Source organism: Lepidochelys kempii, chromosome 3 (assembly GCF_965140265.1).
Source record: "Lepidochelys kempii isolate rLepKem1 chromosome 3, rLepKem1.hap2, whole genome shotgun sequence".
Classification (NCBI taxonomy): Eukaryota; Metazoa; Chordata; order Testudines; family Cheloniidae; genus Lepidochelys; species Lepidochelys kempii.
Genome location: NC_133258.1, coordinates 149,164,513 through 149,184,196, shown reverse-complemented (window position 1 = coordinate 149,184,196; position 19,684 = coordinate 149,164,513). Strand labels below are relative to the sequence as shown.

At 48.5% G+C, this 19,684-nt stretch overlaps 1 protein-coding gene across 8 annotated transcripts in view; it reads left to right on the top strand.

Annotated features, from left to right (window-relative positions):
- The window catches only part of MDGA1 (MAM domain containing glycosylphosphatidylinositol anchor 1), a 197,178-nt gene that overhangs the window by 160,416 nt on the left and 17,078 nt on the right, over positions 1-19,684 (top strand). For 6 of the 8 annotated variants that reach the window (XM_073338541.1, XM_073338545.1, XM_073338539.1 and 3 more), the window contains 2 exons: positions 6,968-7,120; positions 8,849-8,983. In XM_073338541.1, the coding sequence (XP_073194642.1) occupies positions 6,968-7,120; positions 8,849-8,983 (288 nt within the window). Of the gene's footprint in view, positions 1-6,967; positions 7,121-8,848; positions 8,984-16,821; positions 16,867-19,684 lie in introns of those variants that run through there. The other 2 variants (XM_073338546.1, XM_073338542.1) reach the window with 2 other exon arrangements.

Below are 19,684 nucleotides of genomic sequence, written 5' to 3'. Positions count from 1 at the left end.
CTCTATCTCAAGAGTGACCATGTCCTTGAGCACTTGAGAAGTGGGGCCTCCAAAATCTGCCATTTTGGCTGCTTGACAAGGGCCACGAGACTAAAACAGACCTGATGCAAATGGGTACGGTTACAGCCCCCCTTATATTTCAATACAGGAGAACAGTCGCAGGTCCCACATGGTGTGCTCCATCTTGAGGCAAGCTGCACTGAATGCTGGGAGCTATATGCTGCTCCTTGTGGGTCCTGCCCACCGCATGAAAAATGTGAGAACAACTGCATTGTCGTTGCTTTGGCCATCCCCACTTTATAACAACACCCCTTCTCTTCAGACCTGCTGACCAGCGAAATATGGTCACAAAGGCTGCTAGCTTTGTGTCCATGCTGCAAAGATGATAACCCAGAATGGTACCCCACCCTTTGGAGCTGCTGGCTCCACAGATCAGCAGAGTGTGCCTCTTTGCCCTTAACTCTCCTTCCTTCCACTTTGAATTCCCTCCCGAATACCCAGCTGTCTGGAGCAAAAGGCAAAGATGAGATGATTAATGCCCACAGCAGCCTGATCTAGGGCACACATAATGGTGATTAATGTACAGACTTGGAGTGTCACTTAATATAATTATTTCTTCATGCATGTTCTCTTCTGGCCTAATAAGATGTTAATGATGTTGGGCCATGCATGCATGTGGCATGGTTACAGGTGCTGGGGTTATACAGTATCAGCGATCCAAAGGGAGGGAAAGGGATACTTAAGTTTCATGCACTTTGAGGTTAGAGACAGGAGTGACCATAACCAATAAAAAATACATCCAACTCTAAGAAGTTAAGTGATACCTTCTGTTGTTTTTACTGGATCCCTAACTCCCTGTGGTCAGTAAAGATCTCTTGGCACTTACTGTAAGACTAAGAGTGTTAACCCAGGGCCAAATTCTAGCTCGGGTGAGTCTGTTCTTTCTCCCAGAACTCCTCCTGCTGGTTCAGTTGATTACAATCTTCACTTCCTATTCTAAACTCTTCTTACTCTTGTGCAGAGCTTGTGTGTGCAGTCAAACAGCTGCCATGTTCCACTCCAGAAGTGGTTGGTGAAATGATTTCTTCGTATGTCCAGTCCAGCATTCTGACATCCTTGGAAATTATTCCTAGTGAAATAGAAGAGATTATTGTTTTCTCTGCCACAGGTCATCCCCTTCCTGAGCAGGAGCAGTGTTCCAGTCTCAATGCACTTTGTGCTAACGCGATCTGTCATCTATTGCACGCAATAAAGGGTGATTAGCCCATAGGATTTACCATGCCTGAATAGACCTAAGGAGATTGATTCATCCAGGCCATTGTTTACACTTAGTGCTTCTAGCCCTGCCTCTGACAATGGCCAATGGCAGATGCTCTGGAGAAAGTTGTACCTCCTCCCACACTGTGAATGTGCGGGAGTAAGAAATGAGTTGAGTGGTTAGAGCATGGGTCTGAGATTCAGATTTCTCGAGTTCTGTGCCCAGCCTTGGGAAAGGAGTATGTGTGCCTAGTGGCTCGAGCACTAGACTGAAGTTGGAGACTCCTGTTTCTATTCCCTGCTCTGTCATTGGCTCTTTGTGCAATGAGTGCAAATCAGGCTGTACATCGTGCTCTGTCTTAATTTGCCCACCTGTAATATGGAGATAATGGTTACGTATCTCCTCGGGGTGTTCTGAAGCTCACTGAATGAATGTTTATAAAGCACTTTGAGATCCTTAAGTGGAATGCATTATGGGTCTAATAATACTGAACACTCTTATATAGTGCTCTTCATCCTGGCATCCCAAAGCACTTTACAAAAGGCGATTAAGCATCACTGTCCTCACTGTACAGCTGGGGAAACTGCCACACCGAGGGGAAGTGACTTGTCTATAGTCACACAGGAAGTCAGTGGTAGAGTGGGGATAGAACCCAGCTCCAGACAGTTCCATGTCTTAGCCATCAAACCACTTCTACTATATCCTTTTTGAGACGGGGTGACCAGAACTGCACACTGTATTGAAGACGTGGATTTATTTTGTGGCATTATGGTATTTTCTGTCTTATTATCTGTCCCTTTCCTAATGGTTCCTAACATTCCATTAGCTTTTTTGACTCTTGCTGCCCATGGAGTAGATGTTTTCAGAGAACTGTCTCAGAGCCCAGAGAAATGTTGACCTCTTCAGCAGTTGCTTGGTTTTGCTGTTTGGCTTGGATGGAGTGGAAGCATGGTCTTCTATTTTAAAGCACAGGACTAGGAGTCAGGACTCCTGGGTCCTATTTTCAGCTCTGCCTCTGACTGTCTGTAACCTTGGATGAGTCCCATCCTATATTTGTGCCTTGGTTTCTCCATTCATAACATGGAGATCATTATATTTCCCTACCTCAGAGAGGGACTGAAAGGCCTAGTTCGTTAATATTTGAAAAATGCTTTAAGAGCCTCAGGTGAGAAGTGCTAGAGACTGGCAAAGCATTACACATATTAAGGTCCCCACCACAGATTCTCAGCAGCCTGTGTGTGCATGCCTCACAAGCATTGTCAGGTTCTGGTATCTATTGGCTCTGGGATGGTTCTTCACTTCCTGCCCTGGTGTGAGAGGTGCTTCCTTGAACCTGAGAATTGGGTACATTTCAGTGAAGGGGAAGGGATTCCAGCCTGGGGGTATTTTAATATTAAAGGAGTTACAGGCCATAGTTCTGTTTCATGCCCAGGAATCTATGTCTTGGGCTGTGGCAGGTGGTCCCCTGTGGAACAGTAATAGTGGTTTCTAATGTTAACTGCTCAAGTTTTCTGTCCCATTCTGTGAGGGGCTTCATCTCACAGGGTCTCCATTCACGTGGCTGTTTTCACAGCAATTCTGTCCCTCCTCACCATCGACCCTGGTCTCACAGGCTCCTGGGCACGCCCTGTTGTTCACCCTCAGAGGCCCAGCTAGCTCTAAGAGCCACCCAGAAAGATGACTCCACATACATCTGTACTAGCCGCACCTGGTCTTGAGTATTCCCTGGGCCCTGATAAGTCACAGTTCAGTATCTGCCTTTCTGTTCTCTCCTCCCACCCCTCTGCCATCTTGAGGGGTTTTTTGGGGGGGGGGTCCCCGTGTTCAAGTTCAGTGAATTTTGCGCTGGTGAAAAGTACAGCCTGTCACCCCAGAGACAGAATTGCTCTGCCCGTTCCTAGGACAGGCTTCCCAATCTCCTAGCATGCCCTGCCCCTGCCAATGTGCCTTTTCATGGAGCTGTTCCTTGACACAGTCATTTACAAAGATGTAACTTCAGTGGATGTCACCGTGTAGGGCAATGCCGTTGTAAAGCGAACTCTGTGTCCAGACAGCCACAAGGCACAGGTGGACATGGAGCTGAGTCCTCACCAGCACCCCCAAGCCCTTAAGGGTGTCCCCACAATTCAGATGCTGTTCCTTTCCATGTTTTCACTGTGTCACACACCAGCCTGCGTGCTCAGTCACTCTGAGTGGGAAGTATGTTTTGGGTAATGACACACAAATGAGCACACCTTGCATTCAGCGAACCACAACCAGCAACCCGTGAACTGTAGTTGGGATTACCCAGGGGCTAAACCATGGCAAGTAGTTCACTCTGGCAGGGCTGATTGTGCTGGTTTGGGAGCTGGGCCTGCTGGAGGTGAAGCCAGGCATGTTGGTACAACCTAAGCACATTGGATACTGGTGGGTACCAGCCTCCTCTGTCGTGATCTGAAGGTCTCAGCGCATCCAGCAGCACAGCAGGTCTGGATCTCAGCCATCTTATTCACATAACCCCCTGGAAAGGACACGAAGCAGCGGCTGTCTCGCTTCTTCCCCTGCCTTTTGGAGCTGAAGATAAACCAGCCATGGAGAACATATGACTGTGATCCCCATGCCTCCAATCTCCCAGGCTCTTGCCAGGTCCAGTCCCCACTTCTCCCTCCTCCTCTTCCAGCTTCAGCTGCAGAGCAGCCCCCTGCGCTCAGCACTACAAAGCAATAGCTAATTTGGATTAGGATGCTAATTAGAAATGAATGGACTGAACGGAGAACACTTAGCCAGGGTTAATCAGAAGTTAAATGGGCAGCCGAGCTCCCTATGACTGCATTCGGCAGTTTCCTGCTGAGCTCCAGGGGCCTGCATTCAGCAGCAAAACCCAGCTGCCCTGGTCAGTGAACCACTGTGGTTGAGTCCCTCAATGGACAGAGCATATGGCTCAGGTGGTAGTAAGGACCGTGTATGGATCCCAGTGGATCTCAGAAGAGGTCAATTTTTCTTCCTTTTAACGCTCCCAAGTCTAACAAGGTGGGTGCTATCCAGTCCCCATAATGATGTGCCATCAAGGAGAGACAGGCATACAGTAGAAAGAGGGGACAACAATTTAGAGCCCCAAGTTCTATACTCCAGATAAGGTCTCCGGAGACACTGACTGAGCCACTGAAATCCACATGACCCCAGGCTCTCTCCCAGCCAGTTCCTGAAGCAAGCCACATCTGGAATCACACTTGCTGGGGATACAGGAATTTGGAAACATAGGAACTGATGTCAGAGCACAATTCTCATTTACATACACATAGGGAAATGTGTTGCTGGTGCTTAGTGCTCAGCTTGTGTCCCAAAGCAGGAGGATTGCTAGCCCCTGTCAGTTTCTCCTTTTAAACGTGTTGCTTCCCAATTTCATTGGGTGCCCCTTGTAGAGAGGAGCTCCTGGTGGACCTCTCCTGCAGTAGCTCAGGGCAGACTGTTAAGAACCAGGGCACAAACGCCCCATTGGCTGTGAGTGCTATACTTCGATTTCACCAGCCAATTATCAAGTGTAAACACCTCAGGCGCTACAACTTAACATGGAGTCCCAAACAGTCCCCTTCGGTACTCCAGGTAAGCCTGCCTTTGTGATAGATACACCATGAATCACAGGAATATTCAGGTCACTCACAGTCCCAAAGAATCAGTCACTTACTCCAGGTCAGTTGCACTTCAGCTCGCATACCAGAGACAATGTTTGTAGCCGATCCTATACTAAACTATCTAAAGATTTATTAACTAGGGAAAGGAAATGAGTTATTTACAAGATTAAAGCAGGTGAACATACATACACAAATGAGTTACAATCTTAAAATTCAAAAGGTAATAGAAGCTTCTATAATAAGCAAATTCTATATGTCCTTTAGGTCTAACCGAAGCTAAGCAGCTGGGGATCCCTTGCTTATGCCTAGAAACCTTCTCCCCCTCCCCCCCGAGTCGAAGCAGCAGAGACATCATTCCTCCTTGTTAGGGGGTTTTATTCCCTTTCCCCCACCCCTATCTGCTTTGAGCTGCAAACTCAGCTCATGAGAGGAATTCACTTGCGTGACTCATCTTCGTGGGGTGGGCAGGGGAGAGTAAACAACAAAGTCTTTTGTCCTCTTTAATGGTCCACTCTAGTCCTTCTGATGTTGATGGGCCTTCCTTGTCAGTCAGGACATAACAGCTTCTGTTGGATGCTTGTGTTTCACACTAGTTTATGTCTCTGTCCTGTCTGGTATTTACACAGTTACAGAGGCTTACAGTGCAAATGCTCAAATATTACTTTGCAATATGGGATACTGATGTTGTAAGTGAGATCATGTTGAAACACTAAACACATCCTTCTAATTCTAATGCCTATTTTAACAATACTAAGACACAAGTGAGGCAGACTGATTCTAGCAATGTATTTGTCAGTGTTCAGTGGAAACATGGGGACCTTGGCATGAACTGGCACCTGGTCTGTCAGGGTCACAATCCTTACCTTTGCTGCATCATTCACTAGTTTTTATAGCTCACTTGTGTTCCCTCCAATTCGCTTCCTCTCTAAACTGAGCAGTCGCAGTCTTATCCAATTTCCTGACCTATGGATCTCTCTCTCCAGCCTCTAATCATTTCAACTGCCATCACTGGACCCTGTTCTATTTCTGTTCTATTTCTTTCCTACATACAGCTCCCATTGGCTTCAACAGAATCCCAGTGCAGGCATCCAACGTCAGTGGATGGGCCTTGATCTCCTTGACCTAGGACTAGTCCTTTATCATAAAAGTTAAAGGTGGCGAAGCCTTGTCAGGTCCCATTTGGTCCACTCTGTGGGAACCAATGTAACGTCAGGTCTACTCTAGAAGCTTTTGCGGAGTAGTATTGTTCGTTGCGGGAGGAGGGTGACTTTTTAAAAAAAATTTCTGTACCAGCAAAAGTGTCCAGGCAGTTACATTAGCATAAAAGTGCTTTTGCTTGTATAGCTTGTTTCACACCAGATCTACTCTACAAAGATTTGCTGCCATAACAGAGTGACGAGAAAAAATCATTCTCTAACCAACACAACTGTGCTGGCAAAATCCCCTGTGTAGATGCAGCTTATATCAGCAAACGAGTCCTTTGGCCGATGTAGCTTTTATGTCATTCGGGGAAGTGGTTTAACTACACAAGCAAAGGAACTTCTTTGCCAATATAAGTTGTGTCTCCACTAGGGGGCTTTGCTGTTATAGCTATGTCTGCAAACCTCTTCTAGAGTAGCCCTGGCTTCAGATTCTTCCCTACGGTGCATTTGCTTGTGTTTGGTCCAGTCTGGTTTCAAATACCCTGGCGATGTGGCTTCTACTGGGAGATGATTCCACAACCTAGCAGATATCGCTTTCAGGAAACTTTTCTGGTATATTTAGCTTACATGCTCCTTTTACCCCTCTATAGCTCTTCCCCTGTGGAGCACCTACTGATTCTCCTTTCTCCTTGGTCTTAATACCCTTATTCCACTGTTGTAGACAATTGCATCCTCTACCCAAGCTATATGTGTTTAAGCTGATTAAGCTTTCCTCCCTGGTTAGTACCCTGCCCACCTATCCCTGCGATGACATAGATTCCTTCTGCCCTGACGCAGCATTACAGTGCAGAGTCACAGACACTGACTTGCACACTCCCCCCAAGTGAAAAAGGCAACCCAGCAGGTTTGGGGAGTGGTGAAGCTCAGTAACTGATCAGCCCCTTTTCTGCCCACAGATAATACCTGCCGCTTTGAGGACGAGAAGATCTGTGGCTTCATGCAAGACAAGATGGACAACTTTGACTGGACCCGTCAGAATGCCTTGACTCAGAACCCCAAGCGCACTGTCAACACAGGGCCACCCACAGATATCAGTGGCACGCAAGAAGGTATGCAGGCTTCCAGTTTTCCTGTTGCTCAGCTCTGTGCGTATTGTGAGGGTGGAGAGCCACTGAACTGTGTCTTGCCAAACCCTTGTCAGGGGCTCCTTAGCCCTCAGCCCCCTGCCCCCCCCACCCCCATTCCCAGGATCCCGAGGATGGAGTGCTGATCTGCTTTCCAGGCACACACGTCTGCTCTGCATGGGGTGCAGGGAGCAGGCGGTTAATTTGCATGCTACTGATTGGCATTAAATATACAATTAAAACGCCCACAACTTTGTTTAAAGGAATAGTGAGAGCTCGTTACCAGCTAATTGCCCGCTGCAAAATGCCCTTGTCCTATCTGATGCTTGTTTTGAAGTCAAAGAGGGAGAAGAAAGTAGGAAACTGCTCTAGTACTTAGGAATGTCCAAGTTGATTCCAACCAGATGTTATCTTAAGGAGGGAACCCAGTGAGGCCACCAGCCCACTAAGTCTCCTCTGTGCTGCATCCACTTGGAAGCGGTTTGGGTGAGCCCTCGAAGGCTGGGATTATAAATGTGAATGGTGAGGGTAAGTACTGAGCACCCTGCTTTGGAACAGCCTCCTTATCTCTGCTTTGTGGTCTCCTCTGATTGCCAAGTCTCTGGTGCAGTGCAGATGTGGACGGAGCCCCCTGGATGGGCAGGGAGCATATTCTGCTGTTTTAACCTAGCAGTATTACATTCCTCCTTCCGTAGGAAGGGAAATGAGCACAAATATCTGAACCAAGAGCACATGGGAATCACCCATTTACCATCCAAGTAAATTGTTTGTCCTGTAATTGTTCTCCAGCATGAAAGGGACACTGGTAAAATAAACAGCTGGATTCTAAATCTGTATTGCATTGTAAAGCTGTTCTTCTTCCCTGCATTACTAAGAGGAGGCCTACACTTAAAACACCGTATCGCTGTAGCGCTTTAATGAAGACGCTCTGTGCAAACGGGAGAGCGCTCCCCCCTCGGCTTAGCTAAGCCGCCTCGCCGAGAGGTGGTAGCTATGGCAACAGGCGAAGCTCTCCTGCTGTCATAGCATTGTCTACACTGGGGGCTAGGTTGGTATAACTGGGTTGCTCGGGGGTGTGGATTTTTCACACCCTGGAGTGACAGTTATACCAGTATAGGTCTGTAGCGTAGACCAGTTCTAAGAACCCCTCTGATATTGTTATTTAAAGATCTTGCCACCCAGGGCAAATTTGTTGGAGCTTCTCACTCTACTGGGCAGAGTGAAATTAGAGTGATCAGTTTCACTTTTTCCTCTCTCTCATCCATTTCGCTCCCCAGTTCTCCTCCTGCACAAAGCAGTCAGATTTGGGGTTCCCAGTGCGACAGGGGTAGGACTTAATCTCTCTTCCCCACCCCGCCCCATCCCCAAATTTGAAAGGCACGAGCTCTGCTATGCCAGCTCAAACTGCTGGCCCATCTAGTTTACTGTCCTGCTGCCACTCCTCAGGACACTCCAATGGCAGGTGAAAAACACCTGAGCAGGATCAGCATGGCACGGCTGGCCAAGAACATGGCTGGGTGCTTTCAAAGCAAAGGCTGCTCAGCCAGGGGTGAGAAGAGCAAGGCTGACTCCTTCTCCCAGCATTTCTCTCCATGTTAGGTTAGTTCAGAGCCTGCCCTAAATGTTGGTTCTCAGTTGTCAGCATCTCCTTTGCTTTGCAAGGAGGGAGACCCAGTGCGTTGCCTTTCCCCACCTTTCCCTCTTGGTCTGTAGGTTATTACATGTTCATTGAGGCCTCCCGGCCCCGGGTGACAGGAGACAAGGCCCGGCTCATCAGCCCCCTATACAACATCACCGCCAAGTACTTCTGCGTCTCCTTCTTCTACCACATGTACGGGAAGCACATTGGTGAGTCACCTGAGAAGGGGCAACACTGGCCTGGGGTGGGAATCCCCCATGGAGGAGGGTCTTCCAGCCATGTCTGCTCTGTGATCCTCTGTTATCCTCAAATAGTCCTTTTCCACTGCCCCAGTGCAGAGCTGAATGGGGCTGTGAGCCCTACATTTAAAGCCTTCTCTGAAAAGGGCACCAGTTCCCTGCAGTGCCTACCCTGTACCTTGCAATAGCCCTTCCACCCCTGAGTCTCACCCTCCCTACCACACCAGCACCATGCCGCATTCCCGCATGAAACAGTGCTGTGCTCCCTTGATCACCCCCCTTGCTGTAGAATACCTGCTCCCCATCACCATCCCCTACAGCAGCCCCTCACCCCTACTCTTCTATCCCCAGCACTGGAGCATAACGTCACACCCTTGCATCTGAGCTCTCGTTCTCTCGCCACACCGCAGCCATCCCACAATCCCCCTCATTCCCTTCTTGGCCAGCTGTGGGTGTTCCCGTCTCTCCCCTTGTAACAGTGAGGTGTGATATCACAGGAGAGACTGTGGGCCTGGAGGGGTGCAGAGGGAATTGTATCAGGGGCGTATTGTCCCTTTGTGGGACAGAAAGGGAGAATGGGGCTCCGTGGTTCCTGGAGTGGTTTTGGGGTGGAAGCCAGTTCTGGCAGGATGACAGATCTGCGGGGAGGGGATTGCATCCTGAGGCAAAGCTATTCTGAGGAGGCATCTTCCCCCATCCTGCTCCTCTGACTACTGAGTTGGAGCCCATGTGCTTAGCAAGCACCATGGAAGAGCCTGGCACGCTAATGAGTTTCCATATACAGTCATGGAGTAATTGCTAATTTGTCACCTCTTGATTATAATTTCATTAATTTGAATAATAGATGCACTCTTCCCAGAGTGCACCGGGTTATTAATCACCTGCTGGACTGGAGCCTGACTGAAAAATCACAGCCCAGACAGGAGTGTGTCCGCCTCCTGGTAAATGGGGTTAATTAACAGCTCTGCCTCAATGCTATTGAGGTCAATGGCATGGAACATACTCCAGGGACCAGTCCCTTCCTTACACCATGGCTCCTGTGTGTGGCAAGACAGAAGAGGCTGGGGTGCAGGATCTGGGCACTTCCTGCCTGGCTTGGATGATTCTGATTATGTGGCTGTGAACTGCTTCCCAGCAATGAGGAGGTGAAGGTTGTCCCAGCAGTCACTTAGAAGGTGTCCACCCCTTGACCTTCAATGAGGACTCAGGGATGGTCTAGATCAGTGGCTCTCAACCAGATGTACACATACCCTTGGGGGTACGCAGAGATCTTTCAGGGGGTACATCAACTCATCTAAGATATTTGCCTAGTTGTACAACAGGCTACATAAAAAGCACTAGTGAAGTCAGTACAAACTAAAATTTCATACCGACAGGGACTTAATACTGCTCTATATACTATACACTGATATGGAAGTGCAATACTTATATTCCAGTCAATTTATTTTATAACTCTATGGTAACAATGAGAAAGTAAGCCATGTTTCAGTAATCGTGAGCTTTGTGACGATTTTTTCTGTATTTTTTCTGATTTTGTAAGCAAGTAGTTTTTAAGTGAGGTGAAACTTGGCTTACGCAAGACAAATCAGACTCCTGAAAGGGGTCCGGTAGCCTGGAAAGGTCGAGAGCCACTGATCTAGGTAATACTTAGTCCTGCCAGGAGTGCAGGGGACTGGACTAGATGACCTCTCAAGGCCCCTTCCAGTCCTATGAGTCTATGATTTTGCCTCGCACTCTCAATGTCGTGACGATTCAGCGGGATCTCAGTATGCTCGTACTTGCTGTATGAGTGGGCGGGACTGTGCTAGGCTCTCAGGGGTAGGTTGTGCTGAATTTACACCCATGTCAGTCCCACTTCACACCAGGATTTTCTGTGCCTGCTGGACTCCTCCAATCGCTCCACAGCGATTGGGTCACAACGGGGTACTGGCATGGCTTTGTGCATGGACGATCCTGACCTCCTCTGATCAGGGCAGCCACAATTGCCTGTTGAGCGAATCAGGAGCTTTTGCTGCGGACTGACCAGTGTCTGTTTTTACCCAGCCCTTCTCCAGACATCATAGGGCTAGTCTACTCTGGCAATGTTAAAGTGCACTGTTTACACCGGCGCTTTACAGCGCTGAAACTTGCTGCGCTCAGAGGGGTGTTTGTTCACACCCCGGAGCGAGAAGGTTGCAGTGCTGTGAAGCCAGTGCAGACAAACCCTTAGAAGGCTTTTCCCCTTCATCAGTCCAGCGCAGAGTGAGACAGACCAGTGGCAGAAGGAGAAGTGGCAGGGGGAAAAAGCTCCTCCGGCCTTGCTTAGTTTGGACATAGGGCATTGTGTCTCATACAGGGCACTACAAGAAACCCCTTCTGCAGGACAGAAAAAGACCCTCTTCCCGTTGGAACCGTGAAGCACCCACATTTAACACGGTGGTCTGGGTTTGGTTTGGAGAGAGGATGAAATGGATGCAGATGGGAACAGATGCACTGGAGTTCTTTTGCTATGGGCATTTTAACCCTTTCTGCATTGACTCCAGCTACTAAGAAGCCAGAAAGACTCAGTGACTCCAGAGATTTGGGAAAACCACTGGGTCCCATTTCCATGCCCCACCCTCAGGAATCTTTCAGCTTCTGTTCATTTCTCCATTCAGACTTAATATGATCCTTCCTGTCTGGTCCCCGCTCCCTTCTTGGCTCCCAAAGGGGCTGTTAAATTTGTGCAAGGTGGCTGGATTGGTTCATGTTCATGGTATGTGATGATTTCCCAGGGTGGGTGCTGCTGAGCTGACGGTGAATTGATTCTTTAAAATGCAGACTGACTGGATAGAGTCAGAGGGGAGAGAGGATGAGAGAGAATTCTTTTCCCTCTGCCTGATGGAGCTGTGGCCCATGTGCTGTGGCCCAACAATGCATCCTTCCATAAATCTGAGTTCATATACTTACCTTCTCTCTGTTTTAGGGTAGTGCCCATCACTACAGTCTCGAATCATTCTGGCTTCAGTATAATTTGCTGGGACACCAGGGCAAAATCAGCATGTTCCCCATAAATCCGAGCACCCACTAACCCTAACACTGCCCTGCCTGTCTCACCAAATCTTGTTCTGTAAGGTGACCTACTATCCTACTGCTAGCATGAAGCTGACTAGTCTTCCAGTGGTGGCATGTCACCAGCTCCTCTTCTCATCCCTCTGGAATCTGACCCAGCATTGGGGATCTCCACTAGTATCCACCACATTTTTGCACCTGATCCTTCCCTGGATGCTCCTGCCTTCAGCAGCCCTCCAGCCTGAGGGCTCTCTGGGCAGTAGCTAATCTCCCCTGTTGAGGACACACTGTGTTCCCTACAGAAGGCTCTATGGTTAAATCTTGAGTTCCAGTCTGTATTTCTTGCTCTAAGAGCAGTTTTGCTTGCACGATCAGGGGATCAAGTGCGGCCAGGCCCTGCAGCTTTAGCACTGCTGAAGGGTGCCAAATGTGATGTCCCTTGAGGCTGAAGTCATCCAGCCACAGAGCAGGACCAGCCCAGTCAGGGCTCCAGCTTTCCAGTTCATTCAGTCATTTGTCTCTTCACTGGGACCTGTTGTGCCAAATGAGGAACTGGACTGAGACCTCCCACCCAGCCATGTGTCACACCTGACAATCTGATGGCGATGACTTAGTCACTGCACATCTGAGCCACTTTCCTTTCACTCCCCCTAAGCCGTCCCCACGTGCACCGTGCACACTGGTGTTTATATCCGGGCCAGCACAGCTGTATCAGACCCAGCACTAGCATGGGCCCATCATATCAGTGCCAGCCTGTGTCCCATTTGCATGACCAGAAGTATGACAGCAGGCCCAGGGCCAGCATGCATATGAGCCCCAGCTTCTCCTGGCAGCTGGCCCTCCACCATGGCGCCATGCAGTCCTGTGCCACCATGGAAAGAAGCAGGGTAAAAGTCAACATTTATTTCTTTTTAATCACTTGTTTATTACCTTTTATTCCCCACCACCACCACCAGGACTTGGAAGCTGCTTTACTCTCACAATTTGACTATAAAATATCCATAGCCATCCATGCAAATCTTCCCTGGGAGAGTTCTAAGCCACTGCTCGTTTATAATAGATATGATGAAGGAGAGAAACCGAATACAAATGGAGAGTTTGTAGCCGGGGTATAAAATATTCAGTGACTAACAGAGCAGGGCAATGTTGAATGTCTTTCAGCTGAGCCGAGAGCTGGATGGAGGGGAGCTCTCTGGGGGCACTTCCCATTCCCCTTGAGTTATTTGGCTGTTGCTTCTTCCACACACACACACACCGCCTCAGAATTAGGGTTCCCGGTGTCCTGTGATCTTGAGATGCCCTGAGGAACCTAGAGGTGGGGGATCCCCTTTCTACAATGCAGGGTGGCAAAGCATTTTGTTTGCAGTAGAAGGAAATCTAGAAAACAATTATCCTTAGCCCTTCTTTGGTGTGTCTCATTCAAGGATCCCTTTACATTTCACTTCACCCACATGAATGAACGAATTCACACACCCCATGAAAGGGTTCAGTACCATTAGTCCTGTTTAACAGCAGAGGAAGCTGAGAACCAGAGAAGAGTCTTGCCCAAAGTATCACGAAAAGTCAGTGCCACAGCTGGGAATAAAACCCCGGAGTCCTGACTGCCAGTTCCCCACTTCAACCATTACACTAAACTCCCTCCCTACAGGATACTAGCATAAGAGATTAATTGCTGGAGCTGCAACAGTCTCTCTTACCATGACTAATCATATCCAGATCCACAGCTATTTATCTATGGTGCTTCTTGCTGTAGTAGTGGTTGGGCTTTTGATCAATGCTGTGCAAATGATCCACTGTTCCAGGACAGCACCACGTCTCTTATCTCCTGACACACACACACACACGCCCTCTACCTTACAGTGAAGATTGGGATGCCTCCTTCAGTTACTCGTGTTGTCCGTTGCAGTCCCAGATGGTGAATGGTTTGGGGGTCTCTCAGAGCAGGGGATTTGGCTCCTCTCAGGCATAGCAAGTTAATGTGTGGGGCCACCATGGTAGTTGGCTTCATTAGCACAGTCAAGTGCCAAGACTCCAGCCCAGAATGCTTCCTGTCTCATAAAGCAGTAACTGTGCACGCATTGGAGGTGCTTGGGCTGAATAGCCAGTCATATGACTACTTTCATCCAATCAGTGAAAGGGATTTTTTCCCCTGCCTTCGGATTCATGATGTCACTGCTAGCCAGGGTCAAAATGTTCAGGTTTTTTGCTACATTTTTACCAGTGCTAGTCGCTGCCATGTGAGGTCTGCATCCGGGCTCATGGTGGGATGTGGCCACAGAGAGGGAGGGTGGGAAATACCCCTCCTCCTATCAGATGACCAGTATTAAAGGTGCTTTTAATCCAATCCACCTCTGACTGTGATCCTGTCTGGTCACCAAGTTAAATGGGGTCTGGCCTGGCCATTAGCTGGATGGGACGCCTCTAAGGGAAACGTGAAGTGATGCTGGTGATTCAGCGGGAGCTGGGTTTTTTGGGTCAGTATTGAAACAATGGTACAGGGATGGGGGCAGAGAGGTACCTAGGTAGACAGAGGTGTCAGCTTTCAGATGAAACAGAGGCCCTGATATTTGCAGGCATTAATGATCCCAGAGCACTTGTCACAAGATTCAGGATGTTAGCCTCCAGGCTCCTGACCAGCCTGCAGGGTCGGTAAATTCATCCTGTAGACCTGTATGTTCATCACTTCCTGTGTTGTGTAGTGTTACTGAGCAGGGTTAAAAACAGCTGCTACTTTCCACCCTGCAGGTGGCTGCTTTTTAGTAGTGGGTGAAGGGGGTCCCACTAGATAACACATCGTTTCTGAAACATGTTGAATTATCTTTAGAGGTCACAGCACTGTCTCATGTAAGATTCTGTCATTGAGCTGAACTAGAGAAGGCATATTTCTCCACATGGGCATGATTCACATCCCTCGAGGCTCTTGGGAAATAAGTTGCAATAGGAGCTGAGTGAACAATTTGTTATGAATAATTTATTCTTTACATTTAACCCTTTTTTTGTTCACGAATCATCCCTAAATAGGCTCTGCCTTTCCCTGATTTGTTTGTTTGTTCAAAATGTATTTGACTATTTTATGCAAACAAATATCAGTTCACAGGTTGCTTGCTGTGGGCGAGGAGCATTCAATCCTCTGCTATACTTCAGTGTACTCTGATAGCAGCTGTTTGCTTGTTTATTTTATTTTTTGGAAGTTGCTCAAATGTCATGATGAGGAGCAGGGTTATAAATACTTGGCAAGATAACCAGATATTTGTACAATGTTGTTCAGACTCTCTTGATTGAACACATAGGGGCTGACCCAAAGCTCATTGAAGTCAATATGAGTTTTTCTGTGGATTTCAATGAGCTTTGGATTAGGACCATAGATTATTAAGGCCAGGAGGGACCAATAGATCATCTTGTCTGACCTCCTTTATGTCACAGACTGAGAAATCCAGTTACTCCAACTTGAGCCCAATAACTAGTATGTGTCTATCTTCTGATTGGATGAGCTTGATTCTTATTGTTATTTATTTGCATACAGCACCTAAAGCGTGCCTGACACGTTACAGATGTAAAACAAAACTGTCGCCTGCCCCGAGAGCTTAGAGTCTAAAAACTAAAGAACTCATCAAGGACAAAGAAAAGATTCACTTGATTTTTAATTCTGTGACTAAAACCCCTTCTTCCCTCCCTCTTTTTACCATAAATCCATCTGCCCTTACCTGCCCACTCCCCTGTGCTCCCCCACACTGAAAGTGTGGTCCCACAGCATCAAGTTTCCAGTGCACATACAAATACACATTCAGCATTTGTATTCTTCAAACATGCTCTCATGTTTGCTTACAATTCACTGTTTTGGCAGCATTCCTGCCGGGGAATTCGTTTACAGGAACATCAGTGGGAAATGAATCGTCATCGGATACAAACAGGCAATGCAGATTCACCTACAGACACCAGTGAATATCTGCAGATTGCCTTTGGCACTGTTCACCCACTTCGAGTTGCCATGAAGGGTGTCCCTGGGGGAAGCAGCTTAACCCAGTCACCCCCAGCTGCTCAGAGGAGACCCCACTCCGTCTCCAAGTATGGCCCTGGTTTAGGATTACAGAACCTTTGCACCAGGTTGAGCAGCTGTTTCTAACTGCAGCCCAACCACCTCTCCAGGGCACGAGGAGTTTTCATCAATTATGCAAACCCTCTAATCAAAACTTATCAAGCATTTAAGAGAAATAACAAGAACGTGGGATATCTACCTGCACAGCCGCATTCCCCTTAAGTATTTCTAGGCTACCTTTCTTTTCTCTAAGTGGAGTTTTAATGGCTTCACCACTGCCCAGTGATAGAGCTATGTTAATGAAGAGTGCATCTATCCTGTAGTTAGCTGATCTAGGTACCTTTCAGCAGAACAACCAGATGTGCTAGTGTTCATTCCTGCTGCACCAGCTGGATGTCCCCGGTGTGTCAAAGTACAGTACTGCCTTTTGGCTGCTGAGGCTAAAATCTTCCAACAGGCCTTAGGGAGGCACAATTGTGCATTGGGAATTAGCACTTTTTACATGAAAAATCCTAAAATACATGAACCTGTTGATGCAGGTGCAGCTACCGCCATCACTTCCAGTCATGGCTGCCCAGCTAGTAAAAGGCTTTGAGAGATTGGGGAGGCACCCCAACATCTAAACCTTTTGAGGTTGCAGGAGCAGGGTGGGAATCCCATCAGAACAGCCTGTCTCCTGCAGAATTTCCAGTCGCAGCCCAGAATGGGAAGGGTCTGTCTTGCTATAATCTGATCCTGCCAGAAAACCAGAAGTAGAACAAATTGGAACATGTTAAAACATCCTCCCTGGACTGAACCATGAGGCCGCTACCCTCTCCTGCATGCTGTCCTTTGGCGAGGCTTACCTCTGATCGGCTACTGAGGGTGGGGAGTGAGTGAGAAGACAGAGAATGGACTTGGAGCAGCACCTTCAGTTCCACAGCAAAGATAAGTGCTCTCTCCTGCTCTTCTTTCACCTGCTCCTCCCCGCTGTTTGCCTGCTGGGGCATTGCACTGAGCCATCCCAGCCATCTGGCATGCACCAGCTGCTACAGATCTGGGGCCCAGAAACTGTCCTGCACTTGGCCTCTGGTCTTGGGGTTGAGAGACCACAGGGAGCCCAAGCAGTGTGTAAATTGTGCATCCACTGAGTAGCTGGCTGAGTGGCTGAAGGTGCAGGGAGCTACTCTCCACAAAGCAAGGTGAGAGTGTGCCAGGAGCTACATGCGAGTATGTGACCCATAGCCCAGGCCTAGAGGAAATGGCGGGAGAAGGATGCTGACAGGCAGAGAACAGGGATGGGCAAATCCTCCCCAGTAAAACATAAGTCAGTTTCATCCTGGTCTGTGGTATGTTCCCAGTTCCATCTCCGCCTGCTCATTGCAGGCTCCAGGAAGCTTTTTACCCTCTGACTCTGTGACTAAAGACCCAGCTAAGGCAGTGCCTGAAAGTGAAGCAGCCAAGCCTCTCTCTCTCTCTGCCTCCAGCTGCTCTGCTCTTTTGAACCCTCTGTATCTTAATGAAGCAGACTTCTGTTTCAGCTAGACTGAGAGTGAGCCCAGCACCGTGCTCTGGCCAAGGGAGCTGAGAACATGAAGGGAGCGAGGGCCTGGCTGTCTCCTACGGCAGAGATGAAAGGGGCGGCAATCAAAGCAGCGAGGGAGGGCTCTGTGTTGCGTTGCACTGCCAAGGAGAATTCTCCTGGAGGCAACTGAACACATCCTGGAACAAACAGCGGGTGAGCGAGTGACTGGCAATCCTGAGAAGGGTCAGCGTTCCCTCTGGCTCGATCCCAGCCTCTTCGTCTGCAAAGCATGACAGCCTCTGAGCATAGGCTCCCTCTTGGCAAGTACTGCCCATTTCCCCTCCTGGCAGAAACAGCCCCAACATCTCTCCTCTCTGCTAGTATCCAGTACTTCTGGGACACTCCTGGTCGAGAGGTGCCACACACAGGAACAATCAAAGTGTGGGGGAAGATAAACCTTTCAAAACCCTCCAGAGGGCCTGGTTCTAGAACTAGGCAAAGCTTCCAGAGGGAAGGGCCCCTGTGATTTCTGAACCGATCACCCATTGTGGAGAACATGAGAAGTGTCTGTATTTGTTTTATAAAGCAATGTGTGACTCAGTTTACTCACTCACTTTGTGGTGTTACCCACTGGGTGTGGAGGTGTTAATTTCTTCTCTGAGGTGGGGGGGAAGAGTAAGAGATGGGTGTTGGTCCTGTAGGCAGTCTGGGTTGGTATGAATGAACTATCAGGGGCTGTCAACAGATGACTGGAGTTGCCTTGAAGACCAATGACTGGCCATTAACTGTTAACAACTGGCAGCCAGGGGAAGGAGAACATGTGGAAGCTGCATGATTTGAATTGGAAACAAAGATCTGAGGTGTGAGCAGACTGGAACAGGAATCCTACACTGCCCAGTGCAGGGGAAGGACTGATCCAGGACTGATGGGCAAGGCAAGGCAGTTTGGCTGCAAGCCTGGAGTCCGCTTCCCAGGCCAGGGCAAGGAGGGGCTGCCTAACTGGAAAAGCAGAAAGCTAGCAAGTTAGGTGAGATCCTAAAATACTGTACTCCAGTTGACTAATCAATAGCAGTGGCAAAGGCTAGCTGCCCCATGTCCAAACCGGCCTGGATCCTGCTCACTGCTGCCCATGCTACTGCAGTGACACTCCCCTTTTCAGAGTGCTAGGTGGATGAAAGAGCTAGCCTGAGTATGTCTGCATGAGCGGGGAGTCACATCCCCAGCTCCATGGGTAAAAAGAGCCTAAGGGTGAAGAGAAAACCAAAGTCGTGCCTACCAGTAGCTGGTGTTCTGGTCCTCTACCCTGAACAGGATGTGAAAGCTGAGCTCCACATTGGTTCGATGGCAGTGCCATTGGAGAGACATTTTAGATCCGAGGAAAGGTGGCCGGCTAGGTAATAAAATGTAGATCAGAACTGGAGTCTGGGATGCAAATCTCCTGAATCTTCTCAGGTGCCCTACAGAAATTCCTGCAGAATCCACTGAGACTGGGTATATTCCCTATCTGTGTGGGGATCTAGCACATGGTGCTGGCGGCCAGCCCCACTCCCCCAGGATTCATTATATCTGCCCTGCAAAGGGTATTTTGAAATGATTTCTCTTCCTCCCTTCCCTCACCATGGTGCTGCAGTTGAGAACACAAGCCTGGTGCTGATCGCTTTCCATTATTGCTCATATAAATGAGCCAGAGGATGTCCATGTTTGTTCTCAGGATTATGAAGAGTAATAGAGTCCTTTTGAGGACTGCAGCTCGCTCCTGGGATTGACCCTGCACTGAGCTTCAGGCTTGTGCTTGATGATCAGCTGCATTACAGATAAACCTAGTGGAGGGTTGGGGGAAGCCATTGCAGGCACTAGAGGCAGGCGGATGGGTTTTCTTTGGTGTGGGTTGCGATGTGTGGCCCTTTTGAAAGGAGGTGTGTCAGGAATTGGCATCAGGGTCTGCATGCAGGCATGCTGTCTGTCCTTTATGATGGTAAAAATCCAATTTCTCTCTTCTGTACCATGATCAGTCTTCCCATGACAGTCTGCGCCTCCGGGTGTATATTTTATTTCACTATGGGTCCATGCCAGGGCTTTTTTCTTAAAAAAATGTGTTTTT